Below are 21,381 nucleotides of genomic sequence, written 5' to 3'. Positions count from 1 at the left end.
TGTGGATTATATTGGCTAACGTAACATGTAAGATAGTATATCACTACTCGCCAAATAAAAGGCACAGCAAGTAGGGGCTGTGCATTTAAAAAGAGGCAAAACGTTTCTTAACTACTCGTTCTACCTCAAAAGCTTTTCTTAGCTACTCGTTCTTCCTCAAACTGTTTTCCAACACCGTCCACTGAGCAAAGGCGCCCTCGGGCTCTCCCCGTCTCACTCACGCACATGCCCGGGTATTGTAGGGAGCTGCTCAAACACTCCAGCTCTCTTGCATTTGGCCTCTGCAGTACATACAGTTGCGTGGACTGTGATAGAGCTGTGAGACAGCCCACCCATACCCACCAGTGCCTGCTTGTGCCCTGCTGGAACAGCCTCTGCTGCCCTAATGTGATCCTTCCTAACCTTCTACTGTCCTGTTCCACCTTAATTTCCCTACTACCTACACCTGTCGAGTAGTGTTGGTAGACCCCCTCCACCCATACATGAGCATGTCCGTGCGTCATGCATGTGAGAGGGGAAAGGTGTAACAGGGACCCTTCACTGATTTGCTTGTGCTCATGTCACGCTTGCAGCTCCTGTCACCCCAAGATGATGCCACAGAAGGTCATGAAACCAGAGGGCTGAAAAAGCATAAACACTGTGCTGCTTTGGATCACGTTCAAATTCCCATGAAAGATTTTTGACGGTTCCATATTGTTCTACCTGTATACCAGAAAAAATTGTGGTCGTGTTACACTCCAAAGGGAACAGGTCACGTTCAGTGGTGTTGCAGCTCCACGTTTTCCTTAGACAAAGGTTGAATCAGCTTGGGGAGTTGTTGACAGAGTCAAGGATCGCCAAAAATGTCATTTTATTGCCCACGGCACTGCAAGCTGTTGTTTTTGACCATGTTACTCTTGGGAATCAGTGTCCCAAGGGAAGGGATGGTTTCATTGATGCCCTTTATACCATCCCCCAAGGCCTTTTCTTCTAAAGTATGAGTGACAGTGTGTCTGAAAAGTTTTCCTCAGCACCCATAATAAAACTGTGGATTTGATTTCACTGCTGGGTGTCACAGTTACTGGAGAGTTTTCAGGATATAAGTTGAAATGTGAGTAAGAGAATGTGTGACAACCTTCCCATCATGTGACTCGTCTGTGGTGGCATTGGACATAATTGTGGTGAAATTTGGTGCCAATGTGACATCATTAAACTTTGCATCATGATGGGAGACAGTTATGGAGTTTCAAGCAAGTGTTCATTAATTACTTTGTGAAGTGTATATACTGAGAAAATATTTGAAAATACAGTAGTGAAGTGTCAGTCATAGCCTCATACTTAAGCCTTTCCATGTTAACATATTCTCTTGTGAGTAATAACATGTGTTGTAGCAAAATGCATTATTATTAATACCCATATGGTTGTGCCCGCCCAGCTGGCTGCGCGGTCTAACGTACTGCTTCCTGAGCGGGAAGGCGTGCCGGGGACTGCCCGGTGGATTAGTGTCCAGGTCCGGTATGCCAGACAGCCTGTGAGTGGTTTTTAAGGTGGTTTTCCATCTACCTCGGCGAATGTGGGCTGGTTCCCCTTATTCTGCCTCAGTTACACTATGTCAGCGATTGCTGCGCAAACACTGTCTCCACGCACGCATACACCACAATTACTCTACTACACAAACATTTGGGGTTACACTTGTCTGGTATGACACGTTCCCAGGGGAAGGGGGCGGGGGTCCAGTGGGGGCCAAACCACACAATAACACTGGGTTCAGTGTGGGACGGCGGTGGGGTGGGTGGACTGCTGTGGGGTTTTGAATCATTGAGGGCTACAGCAGGACGAAGCCTCTCCCATCGTTTCTAGGTCCCTGGTTTAATACACAATACACACACCACCCATATGGTTGAATTATGAAATTATTTCAGTTTTGTTTGCATGAAATTTAAGCATTTGTTAGCTTTGCATGTCAATTTTAATCTTGGTACAAAGAGGAAGATTAGTAAGAAAAGTTTATAAATTGCTGAAAGTTTGAGATTTCAATATCTAATGTACTTTACCTTTCCAGTTTTAGTATAATGTTGATAGATTTCATCAAAGACAAGAAAGGTGTGTAGCAGTTGATGGTACATTTTTGGGTTTGCAGAAGAGATGAGGATTTGTGGTGTACAAGTCAGGTTATCATACCATTTCCTGAACAATATTTTTGACTACCTACCTAGTGTCTTCCCCTGTGGATCAGATATTTTACAAGCGCATGCTGAAATCCGACGTATCTGTTTTTCACCTCGGCCTTTGTCCTCTTGCTGCTCCCACTCCCATCTAAAGCTGCACCTGTGATGTTGCTGAGGCGTAGCATGTCAGGGACCACTCATCTAGTGTGAGTCGCAAGCAACTGGCAGAAGTCGGAATGGGACATGCCACAAAATCGGAAGTTGGGCTGCACTGTTCACAACTGCTATTATGTTGTAATAACTCATTGAGCAGCGCTCCAAGAGCATGGTCAGGTGGAGCGTACTCGAGTCCATTGTTGAAATGTTACTCAATTAGTTTACTGCTCGGAGTACAGTCACGAAAGATTGTTTCTGCCCTTCCTATGCTTAAAAAACTGCTGATCTGTCACTTGTAACCACAGTGTCCCTTCTTAAATTATTTGCTATGATGGAGGCAACGGAGGGCCCAAATTATATATCCTGTGGAGGACACTTTGAAAATGCTGGGGGATCTTTTTCCTCCTAAAACTATAAAGCTGTTCCAGCTTGTGATGACGACCACCTTCTTCTTGTATGGTAATAAATTTTATGAAATGACAAACAGTATAGCGATGGGCTCTTCGTTGTCTCCATCATTGGCTAATTTTTTTATGGAGACTTTTGAGGAACATGCACTACATTCGGCTCCCCTCCGTCCACTCCGTGTATTGCAAGTCCGATGCATACCAATTTATACCTTAATGCACAGAGTTTCCATCATCCTGTTCAGAAGCGAGCCGTTTTTAACGCATTGGTATATAGAGCAAAAACTGTTTCTGACCAGGACCACTTGAAGTCCGAAATTAACCATCTGAAGTATGTGTTCCAAAAGAAAGGCTATGGTGCACGTGATATAAAGGCAGTGTTCTCCAAGAAAAGGAAACTTGAAATATTCCCTATGAGTGTGGAAGCAATTACATAGGTCAGACCATTCGTACCGTTTCTGACCGCTGAGCAGAATACCAGCGGCATATTAAAAATAGAGAACTGGAGAAATCGGCAATTGCGGAGCACAGTCTCATGAACAAACACAAATTACTGTTTTATGAAACAAAAATTTTGTCCCATGCCACCACCTACTGAGAGTCTGTTGTTATAGAGGCTGTTGAAATAAGGACAAGCGAGAAGAACTTTTACCACGATAGCGGATACTATCTGAGCGGTGCATGGAAACGAGCGATTGATGCAGGGAATCACCAGAGACGTTCCTTCCAGGGTTTACGTTCCCATGGAAGCGATGGCGCCACTAGCGCAGACATTGACACCGTCTGCGACAGCGATACATAATCGCTGACCAATCACAAGCCGTCCAGTCAGAAGATGTCCACGCGCTATATAAGGTCACCACAGCTGCAGTGAAGATAGTCAGTTGCCCCTGGGGATGACAGTGGAGGCTGTCATTGAAAGCTCGAGATTTTATCCTGAATTGATGTGGCAAGAAAGACAAGAATGTTTTACATATCAGTGCCATCGCGAAAGACTCACTATCATAGTGATTAGACAACTTACATATGTGACGAGGACTTTGCTACTTGTCATGTGCACACATAAGGAAAGTTTTCCTTATGTTTACATCTACGTACATCCTCTGCAAGCCACCATACAGCTCGTCTCAGAGGGTATTGTGTACCTACTAGTTACTTCCTTTCCTGTTCTACTCATAAATAGATGGTGGGGAAAAAGACTTTTTATATGACTCTGTAAGAGCCGTAATTTCTTGTATGTACACTATGTGATCAAAAGTATCCGTACACCCCCAAAAACATACGTTTTTCATATTAGGTGCATTGTGCTGCCACCTACCGCCAGGTACACCATATTAGTGACCGTAGTAGTCATTAGACGTCATGAGAGAGCAGAATGGGGCACTCCGTGGAACTCGCGGACTTCGAGCATGGTCAGGTGATTGGGTGTCACTTGTGTCATACATCTGTACACGAGATGTCCACACTCCTAAACATCCCTAGGTCCACTGTTTCTGATGTGATAGTGAAGTGGAAATGTGAAGGGACATATACAGCACAAAAGCGTACAGGCCGACCTCGTCTGTTGACTGACGGACACTGCCAACAGTTTAAGAAGGTCGTAATGTGTAATAGGCAGACATCTATCCAGACCCTCACACAGGAATTTCAAATTGCATCAGGATCCACTGTAAGTACTATGACAGTTAGGCGGGAAAACTTGGATTTCATTGTCGAAAGGGCTGCTCATAAGCCGCACGTCACACCGGTAAATCCCAAACGACGACTCGGTTGGTGTAAGGAGCATAAACGTTGGACAATTGAACAGTGGAAAAACATTGTGTGGAGTGACGAATCGTGGTACACAATCTAGTGATCCAATGTCGGTGTGGGTATGGCGAATGCCTGGTGATCATCATCTGCCAGCGTGTGTAGTGCCAACAGTAAAATTCGGAGGCAATGGTGTTATGGTGTGGTCGTGTTTTTCACGGAGGGGGCTTGCACCCCTTGTTGTTCTGTGTGGTACTATCACAGCACAGGTCTACATTGATGTTTTAAGCACCTTCTTGCTTCCCACTGTTGAAGAGCAATTCGGGGATGGTGATTGCATCTTTCAACACGATTGAGCACCTGTTCATAATGCACAGCTTGTGGCGGAGTGGTTACGTGACAATAACATCCCTGTAATGTACTGGCTTGCACAGACTCCTGACCTGAATCCAATAGAACACATTTGGGATGTTTTGGAAAACCAACTTACTCTGTGAAGAATGGGCTGCCATTCCCCAAGAAGTCGTCCAGCACCTGATTGAACGTATGCCTGCAAGAGTGGAAGCTGTCATCAAGGCTAAGGTTGGACCAACACAATATTGAATTCTAGCATTACTAATGGAGGGCGCCACAAACATGTAAGTTATTTTCAGTCAGGTGTCCGGATACTTTTGATCAATTAGTGTACCTTTGTAGCCTTATGCAAAATGTATGTCGTTGGCACATATGTCAGTTTCAGTAGAATTGTTCTGCAGTCAGTTTCGAATACGTTACCACACTCCTCACTTGTCCGATGTCAGACATATAGTGACTGACCGTAGTATCGGCTTCAACGAGCTACGGAGATCAGAATTGCTCTTACGGCAGATCCTCCAATCACACTGTCCTCAGGCCTCAATCTCGGCTAGCTTCTCTCCTCCATCCCTGTCACGACAACAGTGCCTAAGTTTGACACTCGAACGCATCTGTTTGCAGTCTCCCTCTCCACGTATCCTGTCTCTACAGTCTGTCCCCATACATTATTGAGTACCCCGTGCAACACCTCCTACCTGTACCGAAGTGAACTCACTGGTGCCACATTCCTGCCCCGTGCAACTATCACCGGCTGCCCCTCTGTCCGGCAGTCACCCCTCATCGGGCTCTCTCGACCTCCTCCACATTCCACCATCTCATTCCACCTGACATAGCCTCTTAAGCCAGTGCCAGCACCTTGTAGCACCCCCCCCCTCTCTCTCTCTCTCTCTCTCTCTCTCTCTCTCTCTCTCTCTCTCTCTGTGTGTGTGTGTGTGTGTGTGTGTGTGTGTGTGTGTGTTTCTTTTTTTTCTGTACTACTTGTCTTTTAAGATGGAACTGGTCTGAAAGCTTAGTAGTATTTGCAGTCTTGTTTGTGTGCCCATGAACCACTGAATGTCTCAGGTTTGTGGTAAGTTGTTATCTTTACTCCTTTTGTTATATGTATTCACCAAGTGCTTACCATAAACCATATTTTGTAATTGTATTTGCTGTACTGTTATGAACTCCATTTGCACGATTGTGTTCCAGTGGGTGGATGCCATGCGAAAGTTCCAGGAGGCAGCTGAACTTGTTGATGCGGAGAACCGTATGAAAAAGACCATGTGGGGACAGTTTTGGTCTTCACATCAACGTTTCTTTAAATACCTGTGTATCGCATCTAAAGTTAATCATGCTGTCACAGTGGCACGGTAAGTTAATTTACAGAGATATCAATGTAATGCTAATGAATCTGTTGAGAAGATCCTCAAGGATGTCATAAACAATACATAAACACATTTACAGCACAGAAAGGTACCAATGTTCCTTCCACTGTCGTAAGTTTAATGATCCTCATTGATGCGGAATAAGTAAAAAAAATTATGTAACATATTTTTAATTAAGAAGCAATAACAAACTTGTCACAAAACTTGTATTTGTATAATATATTTACAAAAATAACATTATGAGTAGGACAGGTTGCTGCTCACCACACAGGGGATGAGTCGAGCGTGCTGCCTGTGGGAGCGTGCAGGGACGCAGTGGGGCAGGATGCGTAGCAGAATTGGGAGGTTGTGAGTGGGTGGTGGGATGGAAGGGACGGGGGCTGGGGGAGTGGTTACGGGAGAGAAGGGACCGAGAGAAGGGGAAAAGGGTGTAGTGCACTGGTTGAATGTGTAGTGCTGCAGTGTGAGCAGGGAAGGGGATAGGTAGAGAGAGGACTGGGCTAGCGAATATTGAGGCCAGGCTGGTTATGGCAACATAGGACATATTGCCTGTTGCAGGGAGAGTTCCCAGCTTTGCACTTCAGAATAGTTGGTGTTGGTAGGAAGAATCCATATGGTGCAGGCTGTGAAGTGGTCATTGAAGTGAAGCCCATTGTGTTAAGCAGCAATGGTCAGCAATTGGGTGGTCAAGTTATCTTTCGGCCACAGTGTAGCGGTAGCCGTTTGTCTGGACAAGCAGTTCGATAGGTGTCCTGTCTACGTCGAAAGCAGCACAGTGGCTGCAGCTCGGGTTGTAGACAGCTTTCACTTGTAGCTCTGCCTTTGATGGGGTAGGAGAGACATGTGAGTGGACTGGAGCATCTGGTGGTAGGTAAATTCCACATTATCTACTTCCATTACAAAGATGTTTTATTGGATAAAAAAAAAGACTTAAGTTACCACATGCTATGCATACTACACGAACTACACATCAACTAAGCAGAGGAGACTTTGACATGTGGCACTTGAAAAGGCACATTTGAAAGGGAAGCAACACTTGGCACGAAGACCGTATATCACCTAGTAATGTTAGGAACATTTTCTCCACAATTTACAACTTGGGACGAGTCTAGTGACACACAACAGAATACCAAGAATGCAATAGCATTGAAAACATGTTTTGTGAAAAAAATTGCACTTGGGATGTTTGACATTTCCAGTCTTCATGTGTACCTCGGATTTTACTGATTATTATATTTGTATGCTAATGTATGTTCATAGGGAGTTATATAAAGCAAAAGAATGAAGTAGAGAAGTAATCTTGTTTATCTCAATGCAAATCTTTTAAAAGTCTCAAAACTAATACATTTTGCATTTGTGTTACAGGGAGGCTGTAAAGTGTGGCAAATGTGTGGTTATTGGCCTGCAGTCTACTGGAGAAGCAAGGACACTGGAGCAGTTAGAAAGGGACGATGGGGAATTGTCCGATTTTGTTTCGACGGCAAAGTAAGTTTTGTATAGACTGTCATTTTCATTAACTGAACTACAGGAAAATGGAGGATGTCATTTGAGTCAGGAAAATGGAGGCTATCATTTGAGTGTCTTCATGTCTGTAGGTCCAATTTCTGTTGGTAACTTGTTACTTTTGTCTAAAATGAGATCTTTGTAAGTTAAAAATGTGATGATTAAGGCGTACATTCTTTGTGGTAGAGTAAGCCGTGGACACAAACCAAATTTGTTCCCTCATTGTTCATACTCCCACACACTGTACAGGTAAATTTAGACATGAATCTGGAAGCGCACTAGAGTTCAGTAGCTTAGCAGCTGAGGCGACTGCTTAAGGAAAGCAGGAGATCCCAAACACTTCGACTGTTGACTGGCAGAGGTTCTTGGTAGCAGTGATGGATTCGTCACACTGCAGGGCAGCAGTTTCAGTCAGTTCCCACCATTACCTCTTTGTATTGCTTCCTTTGTCAAAACATTCATTTTAATTCAGTTGAAAAATGTTAGTTCAGTTCAAAAAATTGGAACAAATTTTGTTAGGTGTGAATATCGTGGTTGTGCAGAACTAAAATTTGTCAAGATGTTTCAAATTTTTGACAGTAAACTTTCAGAAGAAGCTTAGTAAAAAACAAACTAGGATACAGGAAGTAGTTTCAGCCCCATGGCAGTAACTTTCTGTTTTCAGTTGTCAAAGGCAGGGTAGTCGCCTGAGAAGCACGGGAGGGGGGTGTGCTACAATTTCTATAGTTAGTGGATGTGGGTCCAGAGTGACTTTAGGATATCCTTAGTTTCTTCACTGGCACATGATATTTGGCACTGTTTCTGGGCGTCCGACATTATCCTCACTAGTCATGAAGTCTCTGCCAGTGTCAGTTATTTATTATTTTTCTCATTCTTTCGCACGAGTTGAATGCCTAGGTTAGCCCACCCATCTAGGTGTGCGGTCTAACGCCCTGCTTCCCGAGCGGGAAGGCATGCCGGTCCCCGGCACAAATCCGTCTGGCAGGTTAGTATTGAGGTCTGGTGTGCCGGCCAGCCTATGCGTGGTTTTTAATGTTGTTTTCCATTTACCTCAACAAATGCAGGCTGGTTCCCTTTATTCCGCCTCAGTTGGCGATTGCTGTGTAAGCGCTATCTCCACATACACGTATGCCATAATTACTCTACCACGCAAACATTTGGGGTTATACTCGTCATTCCCGTTGGTGGGTGGGTCTACTGGAAGCCACACCGCAAAGTAACCCTGGGTTCGGGGTGAGGCGGCGGTGGTGTGGGATGGACTGCTTTGGCCTGTTGTGGGGTTCTGACCCACTGAGAGCTATGGCGGGACAAAGCCTCTCCGTCGTTTCTGGCTCCCCGATTTAAATACAATGCAGTACACTGCCTAGGCTGCAAACCCTATTTCACAGCCCAGCTTTCAAGATTGTAAGTTTAGACTGTATTATGTGAATTTCTTGTCACGATTTTTTATGTTACGTTGTACTAAGAAGGAAATGCATCTTACCTTGACAATACCAGACATATTTAACCCCCCCCCCCCCCCCCTTCCCCCAATGTTCCAATTTCAGTTCTGTAATCTCATTTGATTTGAAAATCGTTATTTCCATCGATGTGCCAACACCTGTTAAAAAGCTGACCTGCTATCATATTAGGAAAGTTTGAAGTGCTGCCATTTAGAATGCAGATTAGCCTCAGTCATACACTGTAAGATGCCTTGCAAAGTTCAAATATAGATGTAGAAGAGTAAGCTCTATCATTAATTGTTTATAACGGTTTCTGTTGTCATGCCTCGAATGTCTTCACTCAAATGGTACTCTCGACCATTAACTGGGCAGGGGCACTAAATTGTGAGATGTATTTGCTGGCCTGTACTCAAACCTTCAGGTGGTGGTACTGTTGACAGACACATGTAAAACTGCTGAAAATAATCCTAGCTTTTGGAACTAGCTTCTTTCTTGAGGATGAAAGAGTGATGGACTGGAGAGAGCTAAGAAAAAAAGGCAGAAGCCGGGAAGCGTGTAGTACTGCTGTACTCGAGTGTAGTACTTTGGTATGATTAGCAGTTGTCCTGAAAAGTCCCCTAAACTGCCCAGCAGAAGGAGTGCAAGGGACACTGAATAGCCAGATGAGAGAGTTTTAGCTTAAGAGAAAAGAATGATAGGAAATTCGTCATTGAAGATCAATGGCTGGGAATATTGAAAAACTCCACATTTCCAAGAAACTAAACTTTTCAGGAGGCACAGAAAACGTCCCAGGTCTCAAAATTATGCTGAAATCCGATTTTTCTTCTCATTTTTCATTAAAATGAATTTAGCGGGATGAATGTCAGTGCCCTGTAGGCAGTCCTAATATATGTTCTTGACGTTATGTTTAAATTTATTTACTAAACTTGTGGGCTTTCTCAATATGTTGTAAAAAATAAACATAAATCAGTACTCAACACATACTTTATTCCTGATATGGACAAAAATCAAACAAATTATGGCTATTTTCCATTCCCTTTGGCATTATACTCCACACAGGGTTCATTTCTTGACAGATGTTGGCCAATTCTATATGTCAGAATAGAAATTCTTGATGATTTCTTCGCCGGCCGGTGTGCCGTGCGGTTCTAAGCGTGTCAGTTTGGAACCGCGTGACCGCTACGGTCGCAGGTTCGAATCCTGCCTCGGGCATGGATGTGTGTGTTGTCCTTAGGTTAGTTAGGTTTAAGTAGTTCTAAGTTCTAGGGGACTGATGACCTCAGTAGTTAAGTCCCATAGTGCTCAGAGCCATTTGAACCATTTTTGATGATTTCTTCTTTTGGTAGGAATGGTAGAAATTGCCATAGGTCATGCATTTTCTTCTCATTTATGGATTCATGATCATCATAAGCCTGACTCCTGGGGCTTAGTGGAATTACAATTCGATTAGCCAGTTAGGAACATGTGCTCTTCTGTCCCATCAGTGAATGACCTGTCTTTAACACCACCAAGAGTTTCATGTGAATAGCAGAACTGCATGAATTGTGTTACATGAAAGTGCTGTTTGTTATTTCTAGGTGAAGCCCTTCCTTGAGTTTCAGTGGAAATAGCTTTGTTTTTGTGTAACTTCAGCCACCATTCCTTAAAATTTAGCATTTCTTCTGTTTTCGGTATTTTCACTTCAAAATTCATTTTCCTCTGGATTCTGCATATTCTTTCAGCAAATATATCGTATCCACCTTTCTGATTTTCCTTCTCTCCATGCTGGAATCTCTGTCACAAGGAAGGCAAGAGTGGTCTCTTATTGGAAAGCAATGGGTGATGAACTGAAATCTTCCCTGTGCCACAGACATTAAACAAAATCAGAGGATGAGTGAAGGTGTTTAAAATGTTGTTTAATGTTTTTGAACATCTGCCACATAATATTAACGTTAAGTTTAGGGTTAAGATAATTCCATTCTTTGTTGGTATAATGTGCTTTCCTGACCAGAAACTAGTTGATGTGATTTTTCATTTCCGCTATAAAAGCCACTGGTTTTGCATTTTCAGGAGGGCATTTTTCCCTCTTATGTAGCGGAGTTTTACCTTTTTTAGCTGATTGCACAGGTACTTTATTCAGTCACTACAGAGACCAAAAAAATTTAGAAGGCAATTTTACAAACCTGAATGTAGACCCTGATAACCAAAAAACGTACGACTGTCCTGGTTTCTTCCTCCCAAATTTCTTATCACTGTAAGCTTCTTTCTTGCCACTGGTTTTACTTCTATGAGGCTTTGAAGGGATCCATCCTGTTCATATTTTGTTAGGAAACGGATAAATTTTATGTATAATTCTATCCTGCTGCCCTCCATTATCTTAGTTGTCATGCACTTCATTCGACAACTGGTAATAGAATTACATATTCAGTTGAACTTGGGGTTCTAATCATTATGTTCACTGTGGTAATTAAACATTAATTTTGAAGCAATACTAAGATTCAGGTTATAACTCACCTGCAGTCATAACCGTGTTATTTTGGTTGAATTCTATTCCCTTTCCAATTTGTATATGCATCATTTTTCACTCTTGCTCGTTTTATGGCTATATGTTTTAGAAATTCCACTGTGTTTATTCTTTTTTTTTTCATTACTTTCTGAATTCGTCACTAGCATCGCAGTTGTCTGGCACTTTACCACCAATAACAATATAAATTGATTAAACCAAGGAGTAAGAGGCAATATCGGCTATTCTCTCTGTTTAAAATAGTGCTGACAACTTAGAACTCTGAGAAAGCCTTTCTCTTTTGTACTTGTGGGGTTTCTCTTCAGGTAAGGTGATACAATGGCTGCAAAACAATACAAGAAATGCCAGAACATGTGAGATTTCTCTGTATTATGATCGGGCTATATGTTTAAAGTAAAAAATCAGAGCTAACTCGATTTTTTCAAAAAATGGACATGTGGGGTTTCTCAGTATTCTCTTTCAAATGACACACAAGTCATGGTGAAGGTCGCCCAAACAGTCGCATCAGTACACAGTGTATCAATCCCTCTGGTGGCAACGAAGGCATTCTTACCTGCAGATGATCGTAAAGGTATCAAATGGTATGCTGGCATTGATTGTCACAAGCAACTTGTGTCTTTTGTTGCAATTCGGCAATGGTTCTTGTAGGCCCTGGAGAATGAGTAAACTCCTAGACCATGTCCCATATGTGTTCGGTCCACAAGAGATCTGGTGATCTTGCTGGCCAGAGCACAAATTGTATGCTACAAAGAGCACATGGCATCGCAGCATTTGTCTGTGGACTTGAATGGCCAGTCGAATAAGCACGTCACCTTCATGTCGAAGAAATGGCAATAGCACTGTGATAACAACCTGTGAAATGTAGTGGACAGCAGTTACCTCAAATTGCCCCTTATTGCTCCCCACACACCCACAAAGCAAGAAGCCTGGGATGGGACCCGTGTGTTGTGAGTGAATGCACTGTGGAATAGACTGCTCACCAGATGTATGCCCATCATTTGTATGCAGACAAACTTACGCTTATCACAGAGTGCCATTCCACTCGCTAGTCAGCTCTTTCATGACACCAGGGTAACCATGTTTGACAGTGTTGTGGTGTCAGTGGCACACGATCTTAGTTCTCCTGCAAGAAGATCGTTCCTGTTATTCCCTGATGACATAGCCACAACATATGCCCAGATTTCGTTCCCAGATGACGATCGGCCACCTACTGCTGCTTGCACTTTATGCCAGTGTTACATGGACATCCAGAACCACCTATACAGGTGTGGGAATGTTCCATAGACCACTATTGAAAGCAGCGACTCTTCACCGATACAGTATGCCCGACAAGAGCAGCAGTCCATCTATATGTCTATCCAGTTTCCAGCTGGCCCCCCACAGTACGACCCCATTCAAATGGCTGAAGGTGTACATACTCAGGAGTACATACTTATCGGCTGGGCACAGTTGTAGTTACCGCTTGCAGAATTGAAACAGACGACCGTGACATGTGAATCACTAACACCCCAACCCCTCAGTGTGCATGTATTATACACTAGTGTGTGACTAAAGATATTTCTTGTGGGTGTCATCCTCACCTCCCCCTGACATTTTGGCATGTATCGTCACTTTCTGAAACTGCCTATTGGTGCTGTAGGTTAGAGTCCCAGGTATCTCACTCTGTAGTTGTTTGCAAGTAAGCAACACAGAGAGTTTTGCATGGTGGCCTAGACTCCAGAACCTTAAAAATAAGTGTTGTGCAGAGCAGCTGCGTAGTGCAGTGGTAAAGATACATTGCAAACATGCAGAAGGCTGTGGATTCTAGTCTTGACAGGATCTTTGACATTTTCTATTTTTAAATCTTTATTGAAATGGCTTCGATAATTATGTCTATTCAGTTAATTGATTTAAATTTAATTTTTGTGTTTCTATTACTTTGCCATGTCATTTTCATCATCCTATGCATTTTTATTAACTCATATTTTTTCTTCCTGTCATTCTTTTTTCATGTGAAATTTTGTGAATATAATTCTAATTATTAATCATTCCGCCCTGAGATGCTGGAGTTGTTGGTCTTGTATGCTTGCTTATGTGTGTGAATGGTGTGCTCCTCTCTTTACTAATGAGGGCTGTGGCCAAAACCTCTACGTGAGTGTCTTTTAATTGTGTGTCTGCAACTTGATGTGTCTTACTTACGGCAATCTGTATTTTCCTACAATTTTGATTCTAATTTTTTTTTATTTTTGTATTATTGTTTGGAAGCACCAATCTATCAGTTAAAGAAATAAAAGACAAAATAATCTGTTTATATTGGCTGTGTAATGGTGTCAAAAACGTATTTTTCATTATAATACGTACATTGTTTTTTGATTGTAACCACCTGACAGACATTTAAAACGTAAATTAATGTTGTACTGTGAACAAAATAATAGCAGCTGTAGATTTGAACAAGAAAAGGGATTGTAAATAAAACTAACTCGAGTAAAATGAGGAATATAAACAATTACTGCAATAACTTGGACAAAAATATAAAATCATAAAACAGAGGAAATTACATCGAAGTTAGTATATAAAAATAATTCAGATCACAGAGATGAATATTCCAAATGAAAAAAGAACAATAGGAGGAGAAAAAATCATCTCTTGAAATACATTTTCATCGATTGCTCGCAGCCGAGAGCCCTGTGTGATGAATGGCTTCATGGTTTCAGAATGCTGTTCCCAAATCTGGGGACCTCCCCTTATAAGAGATTATACAAGCCATGGCAGTAAAGAGTCTTGCTCAAGGAACATAATATTTTTATTGCTATTGGCGGGTGTGCTTTCACAGAATGGTATTTTTCATTTCAGAGGTGTTCTGCAGTCATTGGTGGAGAAACACTTTCCAGCTCCTGATAGAAACCGCATCCATAGGCTGCTCGGGATTGATCCTCCGAAGAAAGAGAAGATAAGTGATAACGGTGATATTGATGCTGAACCTGGAGGTTCTAGTGGAGGGAAGAGGAAACCAGGTACTTTGATTAATTACGCCATACATGGAGACCTTGTTTTAAATGTCTAATTGAATCTGTACTCGGGGGGGGGGGGGGGGGGGGGGGGGAAGGTGTATTACTTGCTCCTGTATAATTTGCATGCTTCTGTGAATTTTTTGTGATTATACAGATCTTTTTAGGTTTCTCTCACATTAGTTATTAATAAATGACAGAAGTGTCATTAATTAAATGAATTAAAGCCACAAGGAAAAAACTACTGTTTCTCATACAGAGTAAGGATTGTGTGAGGTATATAAAATTAAGAGGCTGGTTTAAAATTAACCTTTTTCGATTTGTGTTCTTCCTCAGAAGGCATCTGCAGTTTCTATTCCTTCTCTCTGGTCAACCCTTGCTCTACGTATAAAATGGTTGTCTTTCTTCATGCTTATCTTCCATTATTGAGTTGAAATTGATTAATATTGCCTGTGAAAATCAATGTTTATTAGGTTTGGTGGAGTTTACCAGAAATTCAGTTTCTTATTCATTAGATAGAAGCCATCAGTGGCATAAAATAAGTCTTACCTGAACTACCAATACATAAGAGCTATCGCTACCACTTAGCTGCCAAATGTACTTGAAAGTACTTTTCAAGAATCATGAAAACCGTGTTGGGTATCGCTGCTCAGTGGGAAAGCAATATGTATCAGATCCAAATATAAAGTAAATGTTGGATGTGGCTCAACTTTCTGTGATTCAGTTTTGCTTGGAAACAAATTCAAGCATAATTACTTGGTAAAGAGAGGCATATGCTGTTTCATAAAAAAGTTGTTTAACTCGTGACACAAAGGCTTTTAGACATAGACAAAATTCACAGAGCGCTCTGTGAAAGCATGCCTGTAAAGGCTCATCAAGTATTTGTATTTCAGAACGCCCAATTTTAGGTATTGTACAGTATTATTATGAACAAATGATGGTAAAGGTTCTGCTGCTGCGATACGTGTGATAAAGGGGGAGAGATTTTTGACAATTACAAGTATAGAGACAAATGAGCACTTACGTGGTGAAAAACACAGTAGTTTACTATTGTAAATACTGTTTATGGAAACATGATGACTGAAAATGATGATCATAGATTTTTTGCAGGATGCTGCTATGACAAAGTGTTCAGCTGCTTCTACAGGCCCCATAGTGCTGCAGTAACTATATAGTGTTAAGTATGGAGTGCTTTCATTTACGTCTACACCTACATCTGCAATCTGCAAACCATTGTGAAGTGCATGGCAGGTTGTACCTGTTATTAGTGATTCTTCCTGTTCCATTCACATATGGAGTTTGTGGAGAATTATTGTTTCAGTGCTTCTGTGCATATTATAATTATTCTAATGTTATCCTTACAATTCCTCTGTGGGCAACACATAGGGGAATTTAGTGTATTTCTAGAGTCATCATTTAAAAGCAGGTTTTTGAAACTTCGTTAGTAGACTTCTCTGTAACACTCTCTCAAGGGCCAAACAAACCTGTGACTATTCGTGCTGCCCTTCTCTGTGTACGTTCAATATCCACTGTTAGTCCTATTTGGTATGGATCACACACACTTGAGCGATATTCTAGAATGATTCACAAGAGTGATTTGTAAGCAATCTCATTTATAGATCGATTAGACTTCTCCAATATTCTACCAATAAACTGAAGCCTACCACCTATTTTTACTTACAACAGAGCGAATTTGATCACTCCACTTCATATCCTTACAAAGTGTTGGACCCAGATATTTGTACAAGTTGCCCAATTCATAAAGGGAGGTAACCTCCATGGTATCCAGTCATTGTAAAGAAACTTCCAAAGAAACAGAGATTATGGCATAATAGATGTAAAACAAAGTGTAGAGCTACAGATAGAGAGATGCTGAATGAAACACATTAGGCTGTAAAGAGAGCAATGTGTGATGCCTTCAATGACTATCAAAGCAGAATATTGTCAAGCGATCTTTCATAGAACCTAAAGAAATTCTGGTCATATGTAACGGTTGTTAGTGGCACCGTAGTTAATGTCCAGTCCCTAGTGAATGAGGCAGGAACTGAAATAGAGGGTAGCAAAGCAAAAGCTGAAATGCTTAACTTTGTTTTCAAATGTTCCTTCACAAAGGGAAACCGATTGACCCAATTTAATCCTTGTACCACTGAAAAGATGAATAAAATAAGCATTAGTGTAAGTAGCGTCCAGAAACAGCTGAAATCATTAAAACTAAATAAAGCTCCAGGGCCCAGTGCAATCCCTGTCAGACTCGGTAATGAATTTGTGGCTGAGTTAGCCCCTTTTCCAAGTATAATCTATTGTAGATTCCTCAAACAAGAAGCTGTGACCACTTCTTGGAAAAAGGCACAGGTCACACCCGCCTACAACAAGGGTACTAGAAGTGATCCACAAAACCACTGTCCAATGTCCTTGACGTCAATTTGTTGCAGAATCTAAGAACATATTCTGAGCTCAAACATAATGAGGTATCTTGAACAGAATGATCTCTTCATTGCTAACCAGCATGGATTCAGAGTATGTTGATCATGTGAAACCCAACTTGCACTTTTCTCACATAACATACTGAAAGCTTTGTATCAAGGCAGTCAGGTAGATGCTATATTCCTTGATTTCTGAAAAGCATTTGACTCAGTGCCACATCTATGTTTATTGTCAAAAGTACTGTAATAGGGTGTATCAAGCAAAATTTGTGACTGGATTGAGGACTTTTTGGTAGGAAGGATGCAGCATGTTCATCTTGGATGGAGAGTCATTGTCCGATGTAGAAGTAACTTCGGATGTGCCCCAGGAAAGGATTTTGGCACCTTTGCTGTTCATGTTGTATGTTAATGACATTGCTGATATTGTTAATAGTAAAATCAGGCTTTTTACAGATGATGCAGTTATCTATAATGAAGTACTATCTGAAAGAAGCTGCATAAATATTTAGTCAGATATTTATAAGATTTCAAAGTGGTGCAGACATTGGCAACTTGCTTTAAATGTTCAGAAATGTCAAATTTTGCACTTCACAAAATGGAAAAATGTAGTATCCTATGACTATAATACCAGTGAGTCACTGTTAAATCAGCCAGCTCATACAAACACCTGCGTGTAACACTTTATAGGGGTATAAAATGGAATGATTACATGGGTTCAGTTGTGGGTAAAGCAGGTGGTAGATTCCGGTTTATTGGTAGAATACTGGAAAGGTGCAGTCAAACTATAAGGGAATTGCTAAGAAATCACTTGTGCAACAGGTTCTAGAATATTGCTGAAGTGTGTGGGATACTGAATGTATACAGAGAAGGGCAGCACGAATGGTTGAAGGTTTGTTTAATCTGTGGGAGAGTGTCTCAGAGATACTGAAGGAGCTGAACTGGGAGACTCTTGAAGATAGGCATAAACTATCCTGTGAAAGTCTATTAACAAAATTTCAAGAACCAGCTGTAAATGATTAGTCTAAAAAAAAAATAACCCCCTATGCATTGCTCACATAGGGATTGTGAGGATAAGATTAGAATATAGAATAATCCCTGCCTGCACAGAGGCATTCAGTCAGTTATTCTGCCCACGATCCTACTTGAATGGAACAGGAAGAAACCCTAGTAACTGGTACAATGGGATGTACTATCTGCCATGGACCTCACAGTGGTTTTGTGGTGGGTGTATGTAGATGCAGATTCTGACTGTGACTCATTGATATTTTAGCAGTAGGGTACTAGGTTTTTTTCGTTTTGTAACTTGTCAATCTTTGCCTCACTTTGAAATCTTATCAAGATCTGACTGAATATCTAAGCAGCCTCTTTCAGACAGTACTTCATTATAGGTAACTGCATCATCTGCAAAAAGTGTAAGGTTACTATTAACAATGTCCGCAAGATCACTAATATACAGCGTGAACAGCAGGGGTCCCGACACACTTTCTGGGGTACACCCATAGTTACTACTACACCTGACGATGACTCTCCATCCAAGATAACATGCTGCATCCTCCCTACCAATGTGATCAAACTTTTGACAGTAAGTGTAGGTGTGCTACTGAGTCAAATGCTTTTTTTGGAAATTAAGAAATACTGCATGTACCTGATTACCTTGATCCAATGCTTTCAGTATGTCATGTGAGTTGGGTTTTACATGATCGATATTTTTGGACTGTGTGCTATTTGCCATGGAGGAGGTCATTCTGTTCAGGATACCTCATTATGTTTGAGCTCAGAATATTTTCTAAGATTGTACAACAAATTCATGTCAAAGATATTGAATGGTAGTTTTGTGAATCACTTCTAGTACCCCTCTTCTAGATGGGTGTTATCCGTGCCATTGTCCAAGAACTGGGCACAGTTTTTTGTTTGAGGCATCTATGATAGATTATAGTTAGAAGAGGGGCTATTTCAGCCACAAATTCAGTATAGAATCTGGTAGGGAATCAATCGGTCTCTGTATCTTTGTTCAATTTTAATAATTTCAGCTATTTCTCAGCACCACAGGCACTAATACTCTTTTCACTCATCTTTTTTGTGGTATGAGGATTAAATTGGGGCACCTGGATTTTCCTTTGTAAAGGAACATTTGAAAACGGGGGTAAGCATTTCAGCTTTTGCTTTGTCACAATCAATTTCAGTTCCTTTCTCATTCGTTAAGGACTGGAAAATAGCTTTGATGCCACTAACAGCCTTTACATATGACCAGAATTTCTTTGGGTTTTGTGAAATATAATTTGACGATGTTCTGCTATGGTAGTCATTGAAGGCTTCACACAATTCCCTCTTAATGGACAGACATGCTTTACTCAACATCTCTCTACATGTAGTCCTATGCTTCGTTTCACACTATTATGCTGTAATCTCTGTTTCTTTAGAAATTTCTTTTCAGTGACATTATGCCATGGAGGGTCCCTCCCATTATGATCTCTTCTGGGTACATATCTATCCAGTGCATGAGCAACTATTCTTTTAAACTTGAGCCATAGTTCCTCTACATGCTCCTGCCCTGTGCTGAAAGTTTTAGGTTTCTTATTGAGATATGACATTACTGATTTTTTATCTAGTTTACTGAACATAATGTATCTTTGTACTTGGTTTAGTTGTCCATTGTACTTTGGTAATCATTGTTGCCACAACCATGTTATGGTCAGTGATAACAGTTTCAGTGTAGACGTCCTCAAAGAGGTTTGTTGCCATTAGATCCAATATGTTTCCATCATGAGTGTGGTTTTGAACTAACTGTTGTAGGTAGTTTTCAGAGAAGACATTTAATCGTATTTCACAAGATGTCTTTATCACATCCATCACTAACAAAACTGCAATTGATGGTTAGGGATGATTAAAGCCTCCATCGATTATTAAAGTATGATAGGGGAACTTATGTACAAGTCCACAGCTCGTGGTCTCGCGGTCGCGTTCTCGCTTCCTGAGCACGGGGTCCCGGGTTTGATTCCCGGCAGGGTCAGGGATTTTCACCTACCTCGAGATGACTGGGTGTTTGTGTTGTCCTCATCATTTCATCATTATTCATGAAAATGGCGAGATTGCACTGAGCAAAGGTTGGGTATTTGTACGGGCGCTGATAACCGTGCAGTTGAGTGCCCCACAAACCAAACATCATCAATTATGTACAATTGAACTGAAGATTTCTCTAAAGCTTTTAGTTATATCAGGAGTCTGATGGCAGTAGAATGACCCAGTTAACATTTTATGCCAATCCCTGATACTATGTCTTACCCAAACAGTCTCGCATGCAGCTTCAATTTCTATCTCGGTGGATCTGAGTTTCTTGTCTACTGCGACAAATACACAACCTCCATTTTCTTAGCCTATTGTTTCATTCAGGTTTCAACCACCATTCTGTATCTAGTATTATGTGAGCTTCACTGCTTGTCATGAGCAGTTCAAACTCTGGCACTTAGTTGTGAATGCTTCGGAAGTTAACCACAAGGATTTTAGTACTCTTACCTGTGGGAGGCATTTCTTTGGATATTACGCCAATAGCTCTGGGTTTCTTACAGGTATCATTATCTGAATTGGATGGATTCACCTAATTAAAAAAAAAAACAACCCTGTGTGCACGTCACACAGTCAGCTATCCACTACCAGGATAGCAGCCTCTAATGTGTAGTGCATATCTGACCCATTTAGGGACACTGTACTGTTCTAAACCTTATATTGCGAGTTCAGGAAGTCGCAGGCTAACTTGTCGCAGTACTTTCAAAGTCTCTTGTTCAGACCTTCCACTTGACTCTGAACCAAGGGGCCATGATCGGTTCTGGTAATAGTGCTGAAAATTGTGAGCTTCATTGAAATTTGGTGTGCAAGGCTGGTGTTCTCAACAATCTCTACCAGTCACTGGAATGATCAAAGCATGACCTTGGAGAACAGATGACAGGCATAATTTGTTCCAATGTGTGCCACGATCTGCAGCTCCTTGCACCCTTTTCCCTCAGCCGCTGCTGGAATAGCTTCTTCAACATGTCGAATGAGGCCCCTAGGCATACACGTTGAGTTCACTTGTTGTTCCTGTCCCTTGCTGCCATTTCCCCGAGGGGTACCATCATTCATCGTATGTTTGAATTGCCAACAGTGTTTGTGTTGTCCTCATCATTCCATCATTATTCATGAAAATGGCGAGATTGGACTGAGCAAAGGTTGGGTATTTGTACGGGCGCTGATAACTGCGCAGTTGAGCGCCCCACAAGCCAAACATCATCATCATCATCATCATCATCATCATCATCATCATTACGTACAATTGACCTGAAGTTTTCTCTAAAGTTTTCGGTTATATCAGG

At 41.5% G+C, this 21,381-nt stretch overlaps 1 protein-coding gene across 2 annotated transcripts in view; it reads left to right on the top strand.

Moving 5' to 3' along the window:
• LOC124545981 (protein strawberry notch) overlaps positions 1-21,381 on the top strand; it is a 265,254-nt gene that overhangs the window by 114,781 nt on the left and 129,092 nt on the right. For both annotated transcript variants that reach the window (XM_047124945.1, XM_047124946.1), the window contains 3 exons: positions 6,002-6,162; positions 7,543-7,662; positions 14,458-14,618. In XM_047124945.1, the coding sequence (XP_046980901.1) occupies positions 6,002-6,162; positions 7,543-7,662; positions 14,458-14,618 (442 nt within the window). The remainder of the gene's footprint in view (positions 1-6,001; positions 6,163-7,542; positions 7,663-14,457; positions 14,619-21,381) is intronic.

This window comes from Schistocerca americana, chromosome 8 (assembly GCF_021461395.2).
Source record: "Schistocerca americana isolate TAMUIC-IGC-003095 chromosome 8, iqSchAmer2.1, whole genome shotgun sequence".
Lineage (NCBI taxonomy): Eukaryota > Metazoa > Arthropoda > Insecta > Orthoptera > Acrididae > Schistocerca > Schistocerca americana.
The sequence above is the reverse complement of the archived record's forward strand: the minus strand, read 5'-3'. Positions and strand labels throughout refer to the sequence as shown.